The 17,810-nt window shown below is 40.9% G+C and overlaps 1 protein-coding gene and 1 long non-coding RNA gene across 3 annotated transcripts; one reads left to right on the top strand and one right to left on the bottom strand.

Moving 5' to 3' along the window:
- The first annotated feature begins 6,316 nt into the window (after positions 1-6,316).
- LOC118598386 lies at positions 6,317-6,989 on the top strand. The gene is made up of 2 exons (XR_004947492.1): positions 6,317-6,807; positions 6,916-6,989. It is a non-coding gene; the product is annotated as an uncharacterized LOC118598386 (long non-coding RNA).
- Positions 6,990-13,209: 6,220 nt separating this feature from the next.
- On the bottom strand, positions 13,210-17,605 carry LOC112138427 (signal-regulatory protein beta-2). 2 transcript variants are annotated; one of them, XM_036211047.1, is made up of 5 exons: positions 17,471-17,593; positions 14,779-14,949; positions 14,416-14,648; positions 13,836-14,195; positions 13,210-13,676 (listed from the first exon to the last, which is right to left on the bottom strand). In XM_036211047.1, the coding sequence occupies exons 2-5, from the start codon at positions 14,817-14,819 to the stop codon at positions 13,486-13,488; spliced, it is 825 nt and encodes a 274-aa protein (XP_036066940.1). In that variant the 5' UTR covers positions 14,820-14,949; positions 17,471-17,593; the 3' UTR covers positions 13,210-13,485. The 2 variants fall into 2 exon arrangements, with proteins under 2 accessions (XP_036066940.1, XP_024116746.1); XM_024260978.2 differs by lacking the exon at positions 14,779-14,949 and having other exon boundaries at positions 14,416-14,778; positions 17,471-17,605.
- Positions 17,606-17,810: the final 205 nt, after the last annotated feature.

Here is a 17,810-nt window from a genome sequence, read left to right as displayed (position 1 = left end):
CTTTTCCAGCTTCAGCCTGAATTAGACGCAGCCGTCTGAGGAGCTCGAGACAAACTTGAAAGGACCTGGTCGTATTTTCAAACAGAAAGAAGATCCAGCTGTTCTCTTGTTAGGATGGTTATTTATTTTAAATAACGCTGAACGCGCTTCTCACGTGCATCTGATCAGACTGTAACCTGGCCGCGAATGACAACTGAAAAGCTGCGGCGCGCGCGAGGGACACGCGCATTTCTCCAGCGGCGTCCCCCAAATGCTCCTTTTATCTCGACTAAAAGGAATAAATGTAAGTAAATCCCAAAGGACCGCTGACAGAATCAAATGTTGGAATGGTTCTCCCTCAAAGACTTCAACAATGACTTGTACGATTCTCTCGAGCCGCCGTTATTGAAGGTGTTTACATCCGCGGTCTCGTGGTCGAGGCGTGGAAAGAGGCAGACGGTTGCAATAAACTCACTCCTGATTGGCGACAGTACTTCCTGTAGATTAATGACTCAGCTATGACTCAGACCAATCGCTGAAGATGGGTTGCAAATGGCGATAGTCGTTTCAGGAAGTGACGGTGAAAGCGGTTATTTTTACAGTCAATGGTCAGGACTCATTTGATTCATCTGATTCATTTGATTCACCTCGTTTCGAGCTGAATCAAATGAGCGATGACTCATGATTCATGACTCAGAGCTTACCGGACACCCGAACAGCGCCTCCTCCGAGCTGAATCACGAGTCAGGACACATGGAGGAGCAGCTATGATTCGTCCAGGACTCAGAGATCACTGAAGAGAACTCATTTCAGACTGAATCACTCAGGACTCATATCTCTGACCAATCACAGAGCAGATCGCTTCATTTGGAGGTGAATCGTTTGAAAGAACCTCTCAGCAGCTCGGCCTCGCTCTGATGCTTGTAGGAATCCATTGCTTTAGCTTATCTTAGCTTAGCCTTAGCTTAGCTTATCAGCCTGTTTGACCAGGAGGAGCTGCTTCCTCTGCTCAGCTGCTGCTTTGCCCTCATGGTCTGCTGCCACATTATTAAATTATTTTTTCATTTTATGTCTTGCAAAGCAAATAAAAAATAATAAATCAATTCCACAACTTTTTAAAAATATAAACTAACCTTGTTATCAATGTAATAAATCTACAAAACTCATAGAAACTCAGTTGATTTCTGCTCTTTATTTAGCATATAACAATATTTTCTATTGTTTGCATTTTATTTATTTTCACTTTATTTTTTCATAAATCTAATTGGAGTTATTAATACATAGAAATTAATGTTTTATTTTTATTTTTATTTTAAATAATTGTTTTTTTTCTGTCCCACAATGCAATGATTAGTTTTAATTTCGTCATCATTAATTTAGTCATATGAATTTGGACCTAACATATTTTACTTTGCACTCTGGGTACGTGACTCAGTGACTCAAATGATTCGATTCACTTTGGTGAGGTGACTCATTAAAACTCGAGTCAGTTAAAGGAATCAAAGTTTCCATCACTACTTCACACAGCTCTGACGGTGACCAAAACTGATGATATTCCTCAGTTAAAACAATGTCTCAAATCTTGCTCAGTTTGTTCTTCTGTTATGTTAACTGTACAAATGACACTTGGTTATTAAAGTGTTTTTCTGGACAACCATTTTTTAACCAGAATTGGTCTCCAGTCTAATGTTGAGTTCTTTGTCTTTCTTCTTTGAGAACCCCTGGATTACATTATTCTTTAACCATCAAAGTGAAAGTAAAAAAATCAAACTCCAACTTCCTCCTCATTCTGTTAAAGTTATTCTGGATGCAATCAGGAGAACGTACCGTCAGAAGATCCACAAACGTGAAGAAGAACCAGACAGAACAGGATCAGAACAGCAGACATGGTTCTGTTGATGAAATCAATGAACTGAACTCAGTCTAACGTCTGAATGTCTCAGGAACTGTCAGCCGGATGACTGTAACCTGATCCATCTCATTTACCTGTTAGGCCACGCCCCCTTCCTTGTCAGACCGGTCTTTGTCCCTGTGACTGACATGCAGTCAAACTATTCAATTCAATTCAATTCAATTTTATTTATATAGCCCAATATCACAAATTCAATTTGCCTCATTGGGCTTCATGCCTGTAGTTTTTACAGATGCACAGATGGAGTCATAAAATATGCACAATAGGTAAAAACTAAACAGACTATAAAGAACGGTCATCCCTGTCCTTAGACCCTCCCTCGCGGTAAGGAAAAACTCCTAAAAAAACCTGAGTCAGGAAAAAAAGAAGAAACCTTAGGGATTCCCACATGAAGGAGAGATCCCATCCCAGGACGGACAGGCGATACCAGAACGGTTAAAGAAAAGTTAGCTGCTAAAACTGCATATATGAGTAGAGTTCATTCATATAGAGCTGAGGGACGAGTGATGATTAAGTCCATAGTCCAGATGAAGCAGAACTGCAGTCCACGACCAGGAGCAGGAGGACAGACGACCCACCAGGAATCACTCCCACTCAGAGATGCAGGATGGTGTCGGGGCTTCATCCAGATGGGCGGGGCTTCGTCAGGATCACCAGCAAGTCTCCCGGAAACTGCAATCTCTCCCGGTCTCCCACAGGGGAGTCGGAGAGAAGGAAAAACATGTGAATTATACTGCACCACCAACAAAGGCATACAATTAGAAGTAAATAAAAAAGTAGAGGAGAGGAGAAGTAGATGGAAAAGAGGACAGAGCCCCAGTGCACCATACTTTCCCCAGCTTCTAACTTCTAGCAGCCTTCTATGTTATTATGTAGAGAATATACATATTTCATAATTTATATTGCAAGCATATATTGGAGAAGTATGTGATTATAATAATTATTTCCCCAAACTTCAGAACAGTATGGGAGCATTATGTTAATTATTCTATGATTACTGGCTAGTCTGGCAGAACGCCTGTCCAAAGAGGAATGTTTTAAGGCTAGTTAACTAGTCAACAGCAGAACCACAGCACTGAAACGGCTCTGACCAAAGTGACTAATGACATACGTTTGAATACAGACAGTGGAAATATGTCAGTACTAGTTTTACTGGATCTCAGTGCTGCGTTTGATACAGTCGACCACGCAATACTACTGAGACGACTAGAAAACTGTCAGCCTCACTGTACTAAACTGGTTCAAAACGTACTTAGAAAACAGGAAATATTTTGCTAGATACACCTGTCTCACTGTAAACTCTGTAAGTTTCCTGAAGGGTCACCCACTGTTGTAGGAAAGCTTAAGTGCAGGTGTAAATGGTTTCTTTTTTTCAAAGATTCAAAGGCTTTTACCGTAACTGTCAGGAACAGTTAAATTGTAGGTGGTCCACCAGCAGCACTGCACAGCACAATAAGATATATCCTCAGCAGACTTATACTGCTGGGTTTTGTTATTTTAGTCTGGGGGTAGGACCTAGGTAGTCAATGTTTGCGGGCTTTCTTTGTTTCTTTTCATGAGTTAGATTTGGTTAGGCAGCCAGAACGTTCCACTGCAATACTAGTGCCTGGTCAATATGACCGTGCTCTTTACCCAGATCCATTTCTTGCATCAGTGGAACTCGCGACAGGCAGGAATTGATTTCAGATCCTCGTGGCTTTTGCTGACCCACCTTGTCAATGTAAATCCACCTCTTTTGCAAGCATTTTCTAGATCTTTACAGAACTTGGTTGCATGCTAAACTTTGATCAGGGATTTGAGACAATCATCAACACCAAAACAAGACGATTATTCTGTAGATACATTTAATGTTACATCTTCAGGTTGTAGTCAGAGGAAGCTGTTGGAAACAAAAAAATGTTTTTCTGTTATGAACTGGAATCTAACATGTCACTAAACTGCAGAGATAGAGATGATGGGATGTTGATCCATTTGGATTTGGTTTGAACTGGACCTCTGGTGTTACTGAATCCTCATCTGCAGCAGTGATCTGGATCTGAAGATCTGGATCAGAGGAGATCCAGCAGCATGTTAGTGGGATTACAGTTAGGATCTGACCTAAACCTGGAGCTGCAGAGAAACACCTGAATCCAGACCACCTGACAGCAGAACATCAATGCTGCAAACTCTGAAGTTCTGCTGGAAAACGGTCAGCAGGGGGCGCCGTCATTGTGCTGAATGAAACCCAGCATGATGAGTCAGTATGAGTGCAGACTCCTCCCATGTTAGTGTCTGGTTTCTCTCCTAAAAGCTGATCTGGAGTTAAAACTAAAATGTAAAAAGAGTTAAATAAATAAAAATCAAAACAGTTACAAGTGATCACGTAAATATATGGATATAAATCATTCTGGACAGAGATGCATCAGTCAAAGTAAATTAAAAAAAAGATGAAATGAGTAAAAAGAGAACCTAAAATGATTCAAATGTAACTGAAGTAAGAGCAGTTCAAATAGGTTTAGGATTTGAGTCTTCCTTTGAAAACACCTGAACCAGAAAAACTGGTTCAGATGTTTTCATTAGTCACACCCAAAACCTTCAACCACAAATAGAAAAAACAAAACAGAAACTCTTTCAGTAGAGGTTCAAAGGAAGTGAGTCTTTATTTAAATAGTACTTTTCACGAAGTTCTTCTAAAGAGTTAAAAACAAGACAAATCAATAAAAACGATACATATTCAGTAATACAGGACAAACATCAAATATTAATTTCAGACAGAAACTGAAAGGTTGGAGGAGGTTAAATAAAATAAAACATCAGCTATAAGCCTTCCTATAAAGACGTCTTCAGTTGACTTTTAAACAGTGGACAGAGTCGATCTGACAACATGAGATTAACTTGAGCCTGTGGTTAAAACAGGATCTGTAGGAACTATCAGGAGTGAAGAGCTGCCGAAGGTCAGAAAGGTCGGTCTGTGTCTGCCTATGCAAAGGTCTAAAAATGAATATTGAAATCTTCAAATCTATTCTAAAGAAACGGTACAGATATGTATCAGAAATCAGTCTATTCCTGAGAGTAACATGAGTCTGAAACTCTCAGAGATGAACATGATCTGATGATAAAAAGCTCTAAAATCAATCAGAATGAATTTAATAAATAGTTTCTATTAAGTTTCTATTCCTGGTTTACTGTCTGTTATGTTCATGTGATGTAAACAAACTGACGTCCAATCACGAGCTCACTTCTACCACTCAGGGAAATTCCACCTGGTGAAGGTAAACCACAGACAGGAACGAGTTTGTTCACTAAACACGGAAGAATTTTATTTTGACAGCTCTGCAAATAAAACCTGAATAAACACAAATGACTTCTGTTTTTCTTTAACCACAAAATTAAAAGATCAGGTCGGAATGTTCGAAGCTGTTATGTTCTTTTCACATTTTGTTGATTAAACTAAACAAAAACTAACAGTTTCTCTATTAAATGTAATTTTCATTGATTGATTGATTTATTTCAAGTATAGTTTGAAAAATACAGGACAAAACATAATTATTTCAAACTCATTACAGAAACAAATGAAATGCATTGATTAGAAAATAGAAAACAAACCAAAAAAAAGTCACATTTGGTTCATTCATTTTTGTGATAATTAACTAAAGTCAGTAGAGATTGATTGAGTGTTTGAAAAGGAGTGGGAAGAAGTGAATTTATATAATCCCACCACTATATAGTTACCTAATTTTACAGTTGAGCATAGTTATGTATCTATAACAGGTTTTAAATGACAAAAACATGATTAATATGTGATTACGGTAAAAGAACTAAATGAATAAAATAGAGCCCAGAACAGACCCATGAGGAACACCGCTGTCACTTCCTGATACGTCTGCCGCCATATTGGTACCCATCGATTCCTGCCCCTTGACAGCGATTAGTCTGAGTCACATTTGTAGAGGAACTACTGTCAACCAATCATGAGTGAGCTTGTTCCAGCTTGTTGGAAGGCCACACCCCTCCCACTGAAAGGTGATTGGAAAGAAACTGTCAATCAAATGTTGGAGGCGGGGCCAGGGGGCACCTCATGCTTTTACTGAGGCATCTGAACAACTGTCTTTCGCTAGGGACTTTGGCTCCTGTTCTTGGCTGTGGACCTTGCTTCTGGCTTGTCTAATGCAACCACCTGTGCCCCAGTCCCATCTGAATGAACTCTATTCAAACACGTAGTTGTAGAGTTACATAAGCTAATTCTTCTTTAACAGTCCCTCTCCTGTCCATCCTAGAGAGGATCTCTCCTTCATGTGAACATCCGTAAGGTTTTTCTTTTTTCCTGAATCAGGTTTTTTTAGGAGCGTTAGTGGAGTTTTTTAGGAGTGGCATGGTGCACATATGTGGGGTGTTTTGTTGTTTTAGGTATCCCTCCCCACCTGTTGACCCGGTCTGGTAGGTGCAGGAAAGCTGTGCATATTTTTATTGTAATAAACTCTTTATTTTAAGAAACCCCAGAACTCCATCTGTGCTGTGTGTGATCCTTGTCATAGTTTCTCACCCCTCCCTCTCCCTCCCTGATGTCTGCACTCTGCTCTCCTGCTAATTACCTGACCAGTTCCACCTGTGCCTCTCCTTTCTGAAGCTGCTCTCTGTCTGCCACTGGTGCCAGAGTGGAAAGAGCATTTTGCCTTCTCACCAGCCCATCATAAAGAGCCTGTCCAAGTTTTTTCCTCTTTTCCCAAGTATTTGTTTGTCCATTCCTGCCTTCTGCCTTTCTCATGGTTTTGGATGTACAGTCCTGTCTGGACTCAAGTTGAATCATCTCATCTCAAATTGAGCATGGACCTCACCTGCAATCCTCCTGTTCTGAGCCTGATCTCCTCCCAATATGAACTTGAAGCTCACCAGTATTCCTCCTGCAGTTCTCAGTTTAAGCGTCAACTACAACTTCTGTGAGTAAGCAAAACTCTAAACGCCTAAGCCTTATTCTAACCTTTATCTTGGTAGCTAACCTTGTTTTTTTTTTTTTTCTTCTTCTTCTGTCTCCACTGCCTCGAAAGGTCAGGAGGATCCAGGGGTCTCCTCAGCTCTTCACCATTTTCCTCTGAGCAGAATAAACTTCTTAATTTTTCCAGCTGAGCCTTTGTCACTCTGGGGTTCTGCCTTAGCCCTCACAATCCTGTGCTTAAAAAAAGTTTAGTGTGCTCAATACACGGCCTTCACCGCTCATGTTGCCACAGACATAACTGTTTTCTTCTCTGATATAGGCCAACAGAAGAAGTTTAACAATCACTGGGTGGGTCCAAACCTTAAGATTTATGGTTTTCCAGGAAGCTGTCTTTTTAAGACGTAGTTTCTGCAGAGCAGCAGGAGTTGAATAGAAATTGACCTAGCTGCTGTCTGCTCTGCAGACTTCTTCCTTGTGTGGTTGCAGAAGATCTTTAGCATATTCCACCTTACGAAGTTTAAACCTCTTTAAATGATGTAACCGTTTATTGAAATATTTTATGAGATGAATCAATATTCAGCAAGCATTTCATGTTTTTATCGGGAATTAAAAGACAAAGAACTTGCATTTGATCTAATCAAAACCGGATTACATAATTATGCTAATCAGTAAAATGAAGTTATTAAGTAGGGGTGGGATTATATAAATTTGCTTCTTCCCACTACTTTTCAATCAATCTCTACTGACTTTAGTTAATAATCGCCAACATTAATGAACCAAACGTGACATGTGAGTTTTTTGTTTTTTTTATTTTCTAATCAATGCATTTAATTGTTTCTGTAATGAGTTTGAAATAACTGTGTGTTTTGTCCTGTATGTTTTATAATCTTTTATCGTCCAATCTTCTATAATCTAAACCAAAACACTAAATCAAAAGTGTTTCTTGGTCATCACTGCACTGGTTCTCAACACAGATATCACAGACACTGCTGTCTACTGGAGACCAACCACTACTGGAAGATAAATGGCAGGGAATAGCAACTCCAGGCCTCGAGGGCTGCATTCCTGCATGTTTGCCAACATCTCTGGCATGATCTGATTGGCTGGACAAACCTGAAGCAGGTAATCAGTCATGAGTAGGGCTTGGAGATCTGGAGATCATGCAGACACAGCAGCCCTCGAGGCCTGGAGTTACCTATCCCTGATACATGGTAGCCCCCTGTTGTAGGGGGTGTTAGCTCTTATATATTTGCAGAACTGTTGGACAGGACAAGTTAGAAGAATAAAGAATCTGTTCACCTTTAAACCTGTAAGCTCCTCCCTCTTCATAATGAACTGGTGTCTTGATTTGATCACGTGATCAGAGATTTTTTGGTTCAAAATCATTGAGCGTCTATAAGAACTGGACTGAGTGGCTCCGCCCCAGGAATTGGCTCCAAGAAGCCAGAATCCCATAGACTTCTATAGAGAAATAAGCAGCTGTGATTCAGTCATTCGATTGGTCAGAATAAACATTCTGACTCTGATAACTTTTTAACATCTTCTTGATAATTATCTATTTTCATCATATATCTATTTTTTTAATTATAAACCAACCAATCAGACGCTTCAGTAAGAGTATGTGGTGTCTGCTTGCCCCGCCTCAAATTTTTGACAGATTCTCCTGAGCAGTTTTCATTGGTAGAAGTGTGACTTTATAACCAACTCACTCCTGATTGGTGAGAGGGGTTTCCGTAGAAACTGTGACTCATACCAAGCACTGCTCACTAATGTCATCTGGTTCTAAAATGAACTGACTTCATTTCACTGGAACCAGAGGTAAGGCTTTTTCAACTGGTGACATCACAGCTGGTTTCTCCATCTCTATATACGTCAATGTTCCAGTTTCAGACTTGATCAGAATCCGATCCTGCGTGCTCATTGTGTTGATCAGCACTATTTATATTCCAGGTTTATCACTCAGGATAAAAACCTTCTACCTCCATGTTGGTGGATCTGGCCATTCAGCCAATGCAAATTCTGAGATCAGTCAGATCTGAACACAAAAACACGTCAATAAAGAAGAGAAACCTGACAGTCCATGAGAAAAACATTGCTTTAGGAAACTGCATCACGTTCAAGTTTGGTATTTAAGGAAGAACCTCATTAGTTATCAACAACACAGAGTTTATTAAACCAACAGTCCAGGATGACTCTGCCCACTCTGCATTAACTCTAATCCTATTAAAGTCACCTTCACGTTGGCGGAGGGTTCATCTAGAACCCTCAAGACAACACAAGACCTACACTGATGAGAACCGGAACAGTCAATGACTGTTTACATCATGAAAAGCATCAGGCAAAATCAGCCAAAGTTAAGAGTTGAGACAATGACGTCACTGGTCTTTCTGCATTAGTGGCAACAGACGGCATGCAGTTCTGCTGGTTCTATGTAATAGTTCTGTCAGTCTACAGCTGGAGTCCAGTTCCTCTTCCTTCTAACCAGCATCAGGACTGATCAACTGGAAACTTCTGCTCAGATTTGCATGATCAGATTTGGTTTGTAAATCAGCTCCACCTGAGTCCATCTTTGTTCCTCTGGAACAGGAAGTGATGTCAGAGTGGACGCTGAACTGCAGATGGGATGAGAGGTTCAGACGGACAGGAGGAGCTGATGGGCGACTGTAACAGAAACCTTAAAGGTGTTTAGGGTGTCAGTCCAGGTTCTGACAGAACATCAGCATTAGAACATTCTGCTCCCCCTCTGGACCTCCCGTGTTGGGGGGGGGGTTGTCTATAGCATGGGGTGGGGGTGGTTCTCCCTTGGGGGGCCCTGACCCATACCTGGGGTGGGGCGGGTGATCCTCGGCGCTGCTGAGTGATGGTGGACTGCTCTTCCGGGCCTGGGGGGCTCTCCGGGGGTGGGGCCTAGCGTTGGCCCTCCTGGTGGGGTGGGGGCGCAGCTCCTCTGGCTGGGCTGGGGCCTGCATTCTTTGAGTTCCTGATTGCCCGGAGCGGGTTCTCTTCGCGTCCTTGGGGCGGATGTTGGGGGGTTCCGGGCTGCTGTTGGTGCCCTGGCAGGGGGTCTTAATAATAATAATCATGGATTAGATTTATCTGCGCTTTTCCAGACGCTCAAAGCGCTTACATTGTATATCCATTATTCATTCACACCTCATTCATACTTGGTGACGGTAAGCTACTACTGTAGCCACAGCTGCCCTGGGGCAGGCTGACCGAGGCGTGGCTGCCAGTACGCGCCTACGGCCCCTCTGACCATCACCGGAACATTCATACGCATTCACACACCAGTGGAGCCACACTGGAGGCAACTAGGGTTAAGTGCCTTGCCCAAGGACACAACGACACTTGGCTGGCAGGAGCCGGAATCAAACCGCCCATCCTTCGATCATTGGCCGACCCCTGAGGTCGGCAACCTGTGGCTCTGGAGCCGCATGTGGCTCTTTAAGCGTTGTCTAGTGGCTCCCTGACGCCTTTTCAAAAATGTTTGAAAATGAAAAAAATGCTGGAGGGAAATATATTTTTGTTTTAATACGGTTTCTGTTGGAGTACAAACATGACACAAACATCCTTTACGTTTTCCAGTTGTTGCTAGATGAGTGTAGATGCTTCCACGCCAGCTGAGTCAGCGCGCAATCAAGTGCACACTCTCAATGAAAAGTCAGTGCAAACATGCGCACTCCAGAATTCCTGGCTGTCTGGAGCGCGCGTTGCTACGCAGGTTTTAAGTCGGGTCGTGAGCTCCGCGTACAATTCGGCACGCGTAGAGCGCGCTGAATCCTCAATCAAGGAGCTGGATTTGGGCGGAGTCTGCTTCAAAGCACAGAAGTGCCAAACGTGATCACGAAGGAGAAATGAATCATTACGGTTTGTGTCCGGTCAGGTTGATATGACACCAGGATGGACATTTAAAAGGACAGAGTTGTGAAAACAGAAAGATTTGGGGGATTTTCACAGATTTTACTTTTTGCTCTGAGGTTCTCCCTGTTGTAGATGACAGAGGAGCACTAATGAAAAGTAAAGTACAATAGAAGAAGAATCTCCTCCCCGCCAACTGCGCGGTCTACGCGGGCTTATGAAAGCACACCGGAGCAGCGCGGTCATGCACACAGTGGCGGGGAGGAGATTCTTCTTCTATTCTTCTTCTACTGTTCATTAGCGCTCATCTGCATCTACAACAGGGAGAACCTAAAGTAAAAGTGTTGAAAATCCCCCAAATCTTTCTGAAGACTTTTGTTTTCACAACTCTGTCCTTTTAAATGTCTGACTATAAGACTCACGCGCGCTCCAGACTTGGAGGGCAGGAATTTAGGTGTGCACGCGCTTATATTGACTCTTCATTGAAAGTGTTCACTTGATTGACGCGGCCAGTGTGGAAGCACCTTACAGGTGCACGTTACATTTTTGTGTTTTTTTTTTTCAAATCCTCTAAATAAAAATAACATCAAAAATCGTATTTCTTTATTGCATTTCTTTAATTTCATCAAAGCAATGAAACAAACTGTAATTCATTCATATTGTAGTGATGGTCTCACGCTGGGCTTGCTGTCGGTCTGGCAGCGCAAGGAATTGTGGGTTACCCATTCTTTTGCCTGTCTGGAATTGGATTTAAGTTTGGGTTTTCCTCAATGTGTTTTGTTGTCTGACTGTTGAACATTTGTTGAACATTTATGATTTTGTCCTGTTATGCTTGAATTCTTCCTGCACCTGGAGTGAGAATGAGGGAGAGACTGATCAGGACCCCCTCTCGTTGTGTCGTTGAGGGATGTCAAAATAAAAGCTTGTATGTTCATTATGAGGCTATTCGGCTTATGTCAGTTAGTTAGTCGCTGCAAGTCCTCTCTAACTTGTCATGAAACCAAATAAGAGGCTTACATGAAGCGAGGACACGCAGCAGGAGAAATAAACATTTAATTACGGACGTTCATGATGTCGTTGTAATCTATGACGTCACATTGATAGTGGGCTGCTTTATAGACACATTCTCCATGTGTCGCCTTCATTGTAAGACTTATATAAGGCATTTCAATTTATGCGGCTCCAGACATATTTGATTTTTAGTTTTTTGGTCCAAAGTGGCTCTTTCAACATTTTGGGTTGCCGACCCCTGGTCTACCTGCTCTTCCACCTGAGCCACTTTTGCCCCGTCTTGGCGTGGGGATGGCCGGGCGCTCTCCCCCTGAGTACATTCCATCACCATCCACCTCAGTGAAACATAAACACTCACCTGAGCACAGGTGTCAGCTCACCTTAGCACTAACCGTTTGTGTGACAGAATGAAAGTCTTTATCTGAATGGGTTTGTATGATGGAGTGTGTGAGCTGCAGTTACAGTTGAATTGAGTACATGTGTAGTATATGTATAGTATATGTGAGTATGTTTAGTTTAAATGTAGAGACTATTTTGGCCAACAAGTGTGTGTGTAACTATAGAGTGTGTGTGTAGACAGGCCCCGCCCATTCTAGTTTATCACTTAGTCCTGGTTGTTTTATGATGTTTCCCTCTATTACCATCTTCTTTTATCTCTAAACCACCCCCCCCCCTTTACTTGAAAGAAAGAGATACAAATAAAACATAATCAATATAAATAAAGTTTAGCATTAAATACAGCAGGGGTTTATACTCAATAAATCCCTGTTGTGACAGTAAAATCTGCCCAACACAAGAAGCTCTCAGCCCACATCTGTTGGCTCAGCTGTTGGACAGGACAAGTTAAAAAAAAAAGAAAAGTTCTGCAAATCAATCATGGACATTTAGACTCTCCCGTCTGTCTGACACATGTTTTCATCTACATCAAAGTGAATATCAGCTCTATCAATGCACTGAGGAAAGAATCTTCTAGAGAACCCAATCTCTCATGTTCTGTTTTGGTTACCTCCCTTTCTGCTTCTGTGCAGACTGCTGTGACTCCACCCCTCCTCCTGTGGATCCTGCTAAGCAGTCACAGCTGCCTGTACTTCAGCAATTAAGGCTGTGTATTTAAGGAACTCTGCTGCGGCCCTTAGTGTCGGCTCGTCTTGTTTCCTGGCCCTGTGAGTTGTGTACAATGTGGCTGATGTACATTAAAACCTGTGGACTATGTCTTCAATGTGTTCCTTCCTGGATCTGGGTTTCCTCCTGTTTGCCCAACCGTGACAAATCTCTACAGACTCTGCTATGATGTCATCACCAGCTGCATTCATGACCTCTAGCAGGTCATTTAAGTATTTGGACACCAGTCTTTACCTTTCAACTCTAGGAAGAGAAAAAATATCAATTGGATTCAGAAATGGAGAATAGAGATGACTCCAGTCATCTTGTCATGTTCTTCAAAGCACTGTCTGACTGCAGCAGTCATGGAAGCTGACATCATTATCATTGATTACGACTAGTAGTTCAAACACTTTCTCATCAGTGTATTATGAGGTTCTCTTTAATAACGTTTATGCACATATTCATGGAAAGACCTAACAATTACATTTAAAAAGAATGTACATTTTTGACATAAAGACACAATCAATGAATTGAAGATTATTAGTTGTACAAAAATGACTGATTAGCCTAGAGATTTTAGATCATTTTGACAGACATGACAAAAACTAAAGAATAATGATAGAAACAAGTAAGAATTAATATTTTCATAGAGAAACACCCCAAAACAATTGAGAAAATCTATATATTTAGTAGATGTAGCTGGGAGAGTTTATGCTTTACAATCAGAATTCAGAAGATCTTGTTCTGGAGTCTGCTGCTTGTTGGAACTTCTTGAACTTTGGTTTGAACCATTTATCTTCTTTTTGATCTGGGGACCAACAGCAGGAACCAGAACAGCAAGAAGAAGAACTGGCAGAGCGATCAGACCAAGATGACCATGACTGGCTCCATCTTCCTCTCCTGCAGAGACAGAGATGATGATGAAGATCAGAATGTTCTCCTCTTCCTCATCAGCTGCTTCCTGCAGAGTCTCATCAACAACATCTTCAGAAAACACGTCTGATCTGAGACCTTTCACTCTGACATACATTCACTCTCATCCACACTCTCAATGCTCACCTGGAGGAGGAGGAGACACCACCAGACGGATGGTGGAGATGGGATGAGGTTGATCAGCTGATCTCTTCCGTCTGCTTCCTTTTTGGAGGATTCTACACTGGTATGTTCCAGTGTCATTACTGTTCACGTTCTCCAGAACCACAGACAGATCTCCATCCTTCATCTGACTGTTCTTCAGAATCACTCGGTTCTTGAAAGATTCAGGTCGACCTTCAGGATCAGCAGGAGGTTTCATTCTAAAAGACACATATTCTTCCTCCTGCAGGTCAGTTCTGATCCACTCTAAAACTAAAACCTCGTTGATGTTTGTATCTCCACATCTCAGAGTGACGTCATCTCCAGTTTTAGCAGTGATCAGACCTGCATCAGAAGATCAGAGATCAGAGATTACAGACAACAACAAAGATGCTGAAAGCTCCAACAGATGAGAGTTTGATAATGATGAAGATCAGAATGTTCTCCTCTTCCTCATCAGCTGCTTCCTGGAGAGTCTCATCAACAACATCTTCAGAAAACACGTCTGATCTGGGACCTTTCACTCTGACATACATTCACTCTCATCCACACACTCAATGCTCACCTGGAGGAGGAGGAGGAGGAGGAGGAGACACCTGCAGGTTGATGGTGGAGATCAGCTTCATTTCTCTTTGTGGATCATTCTGTTCTAGGACTCTACACTGGTATGTTCCAGAATCTTCAATCTTCATGTTCTTCAGAACCACAGACAGATCTCCATCCTTCATCTGAGGGTCCAGCAGAAACACTCGGTTCTTGTAAGATTTATGCTGATTGACTGGATCAACACCACCACTCCTGTAGAAAAACACATATTCTTCCTCCTTCAGATCAGTTCTGATCCACTCTAAAACTAAAACCTGGTTGATATTTGGATCTTCACATCTCAGAGTGACGTCATCTCCAGATTTAACAGTGATGTTCAGACCTGCAGCAGAAGAACACAGAGATGAAGGAGGAGGACTTCATTTCTTCTTCAGCATCTCAGAGGATTCTGTTCTTCATGGAGAATCAGAGGAGATCCAGAAGGTTCTGGATCCTCAGAACCTCCAGTTTCTCTCCGTAAATGTTCTGTAGGTCCAGAATTCCTCCAGAACCTCTAAAAGATCAGAAATAATAGAGTGATCCAGAGAGAAGACAAAGATTCAGATGGGAAAGAGCAGAGAAAGAAGAGGAGGTTCACACATGTAATGGAGAACATGTACATGATGGATAATCCAACAGAACATTTCTGGAAGAGAAACTACATACACTTTGACCTGAACTCAGAAAAATTTTATGAAGAAATTTCAATGTTTTCATCAATCATTAACTTTGTTTAAATAAATCTTCATCATCTGGAAAACATCTAAAATGATTTAAACTGTTTTTCACATGAAATTATTCCTTTATCGCTAAAGTGAAAGTAAAACATAGAACTCCAGCTTCCTCCTTGTTTCTGTTCGTTATTCTAGATCAGAGGTCTGCAACCTTTAGCTGTCGAAGAGCCGTTTGGGCTCATTTTCTACTGATCAGAACCTAGAGGGAGCCGCATGGACTTACTTTAGCCTTTAATAAAATTGTCATTCATGACATTCTCATTGTTTTTTTATTTTTTAGAAAATGTGAATTATGTGAAGTATTTTTGGCATAAATAAAGGCAAAAATTTAAAAAGAAACTATAACGTCTCAAAATGGTATTTTTTTTTGTTTTTAACTTTCGCCTTTAGTAGAGGCCAAATTAGCGAAAAAACTAGCTTGTTGCTTAATTACTAGTTGAACTTCAAATTAGCAAAAAATTCCTCTAAAATGTTAGCATGTTGCTAAAATAAAAGCTAAACTCTAAATTAGCCTTAAAAACACCAGAAGATAACATAATAGTAAAAAAATGTTAGCCTATTGCTAAAAATATTAGCTAAACTCCAAATTAGCATAAAAAACTCATTAGAGGCTAAATTTGCCCCAAAAAATGGTAGCTTGTTGATCAATAACTAGCTTAACTCCGAAATTGCCTAAAATTCCTTAGTAAACTAAATAAGTCAAAAATCTTAGCATGTTGCTAAAATATTAGCTAAATTCTAAATTATCCCCAAAAAACTTGAGTAGATAATAAATTAACTGAAAAAATCAGCATTTTGTTAAAATATTAGCTAAACTCCAAATTAGCATAAAATTAATCACTAAACTAAATTAGTCAAAAACATTAGCATGTTGCTAATAGGGCTGTGGTGATCCGATCTGATTCACGAATCGAATCACGATTCTTACTTTTAATATTATGTTTATTGCCATGTGTATGTCTATTTACTGGATGGATGAAAATTTAAATTATTTGTATTTAATCATCATTTATACATTTATTTAGAACAGGAGATCAGAATCAACTAAACTGATTAAAAAAAAACACAAAAATTCAGAGAGAAAGAAATGTTGTTTGTCATTTTACATTTTTTATATCAATCTTCTGGTTCAGCAGTAACAGAAACAACATAAAGGATAAAAATCTCAGCTGTTTTGGATCATTTGACAACAAAACCTGAAAATGTTCTCCACAGTTTTCTGTCCTCAAAGTTCTTCAATATTTTACGTTCTAAGAATCACATATTGGTGCAGAGCTCGAATGAAGAAGTTCTTTTTTTCTCAGCAGAATCAGCTGATTCACGTTGATCACATCCACCTTTCAGCAGCGCGAGGCTGTTTCTTCAGAATAAGATGGAGTTTCGTTAATTGCATCAAATGTTGAAGAGTTATCATAGTCAAAAGAATGTAAACACTGAAGCTAAAGCTCCGATGTTAAAGCTAATTCATTGTTTCAGAAGTTATGTCTGTGAGCGGAACTTCAGTCTCAGTTTCTGAACGCCTCAGTGGCCTTGTGGTAGAGTGTCCGCCCTGAGATTGGAAGGGTGTGGGTTCAAATCCCGGCCGAGTCAGACCAAAGACTCTAAAAATGGGACCCAGTGCCTCCCTGCTGGACACTCAGCACTAAGGAGTTGGACGCCGCCGACGGTTAAACTGGCAAATGGTTCCCGAGCGTGGCTGTGTCTGCAGCTCACCGCTCCCCCAGGGGAGGGGTCTAATGCAGAGAACAAATTTCACACACTTAGGTGTGACAAATAGTGGGACTTAAAAATAAAACTCTTGCTAGTTTTACTTTGAAAACCGGAAGCTTCATCGTCACCAAGATGTTTTTACTTCTGGTGGAAGTACGGCGGCTCTTTGTTTTAGTTCGTAAACTTAAAATCCTACATTAATCTGCATCTCACAGCAAAAATACATCATCTCCAGATGATATTATGATTGTATTTGATCACACTCTACTATATTTATAAAGATCATGAATCAGCGATCTTGGACGTTGCGAATATCCGTACTCTGATTTTCTAGAGCAAATTGCGAATACCCGAGCACCCGGATACTTGTTACAGCGCTAGTTGCTAAAATAGAAGCTAAACTCTAAATTAGCCTAAAAGCCCCAGTAGACAGCAAGATGGCAAAAAACGTAACCGCATTGCTAAAACAGAAGCTAAACACTAAGTCTTTTGAAAATTACTATTATTTAACCTTTTCTTCACCCAGAGAGCCACCATGGAGAGGTCCACAGGTTGCAGACGTCTGTTCTAGATATAATCAGAAGAACATACCATCAGAAGATCCACAGACATGAAGAAGAACCAGACAGAACAGGAGAGACAGAACAGCAGACATGGTTCTGATGGAGAAACCACTTTGGTTCTGGAGAACCTGAACTCACTCCAACGTCTGGATGGAAAGGCAAGTATATTTCTGGTTTACTTGTAAGGCCACACCTTATTTTCATTAGACCGCCCTTTGTTCCCTGTGACTGAAATGCAGTCAAACAAGTTAACAACACTTTCACTTTTGTTCTAGAAAGACTGTATGAAAACATTCCAGCTCATGTATCAGAAACAACAAAAACACCAAGACCAGAATTCTGAACAGACCCAAAGACTACCTGTCTGA

Source organism: Oryzias melastigma, unplaced genomic scaffold (genome assembly GCF_002922805.2).
Source record: "Oryzias melastigma strain HK-1 unplaced genomic scaffold, ASM292280v2 sc00417, whole genome shotgun sequence".
Lineage (NCBI taxonomy): Eukaryota > Metazoa > Chordata > Actinopteri > Beloniformes > Adrianichthyidae > Oryzias > Oryzias melastigma.
The sequence above is the reverse complement of the archived record's forward strand: the minus strand, read 5'-3'. Positions and strand labels throughout refer to the sequence as shown.

Bases quoted from the DNA above. Each gene is read 5' to 3' on its own strand.
- LOC112138427 (XM_024260978.2), bottom strand. From the start codon at position 17,534: ATGTCTGCTGTTCTGTCTCTCCTGTTCTGTCTGGTTCTTCTTCATGTC. The intron at 14,779-17,470 runs GTATGTTCTTCT...CTTCTGCTGCAG, and splicing joins TGTCTGTGGATCTTCTGATG to GTCTGAACATCACTGTTAAA. The intron at 13,677-13,835 runs GTGAGCATTGAG...CTGTCTCTGCAG, and splicing joins GGTGTCTCCTCCTCCTCCAG to GAGAGGAAGATGGAGCCAGT.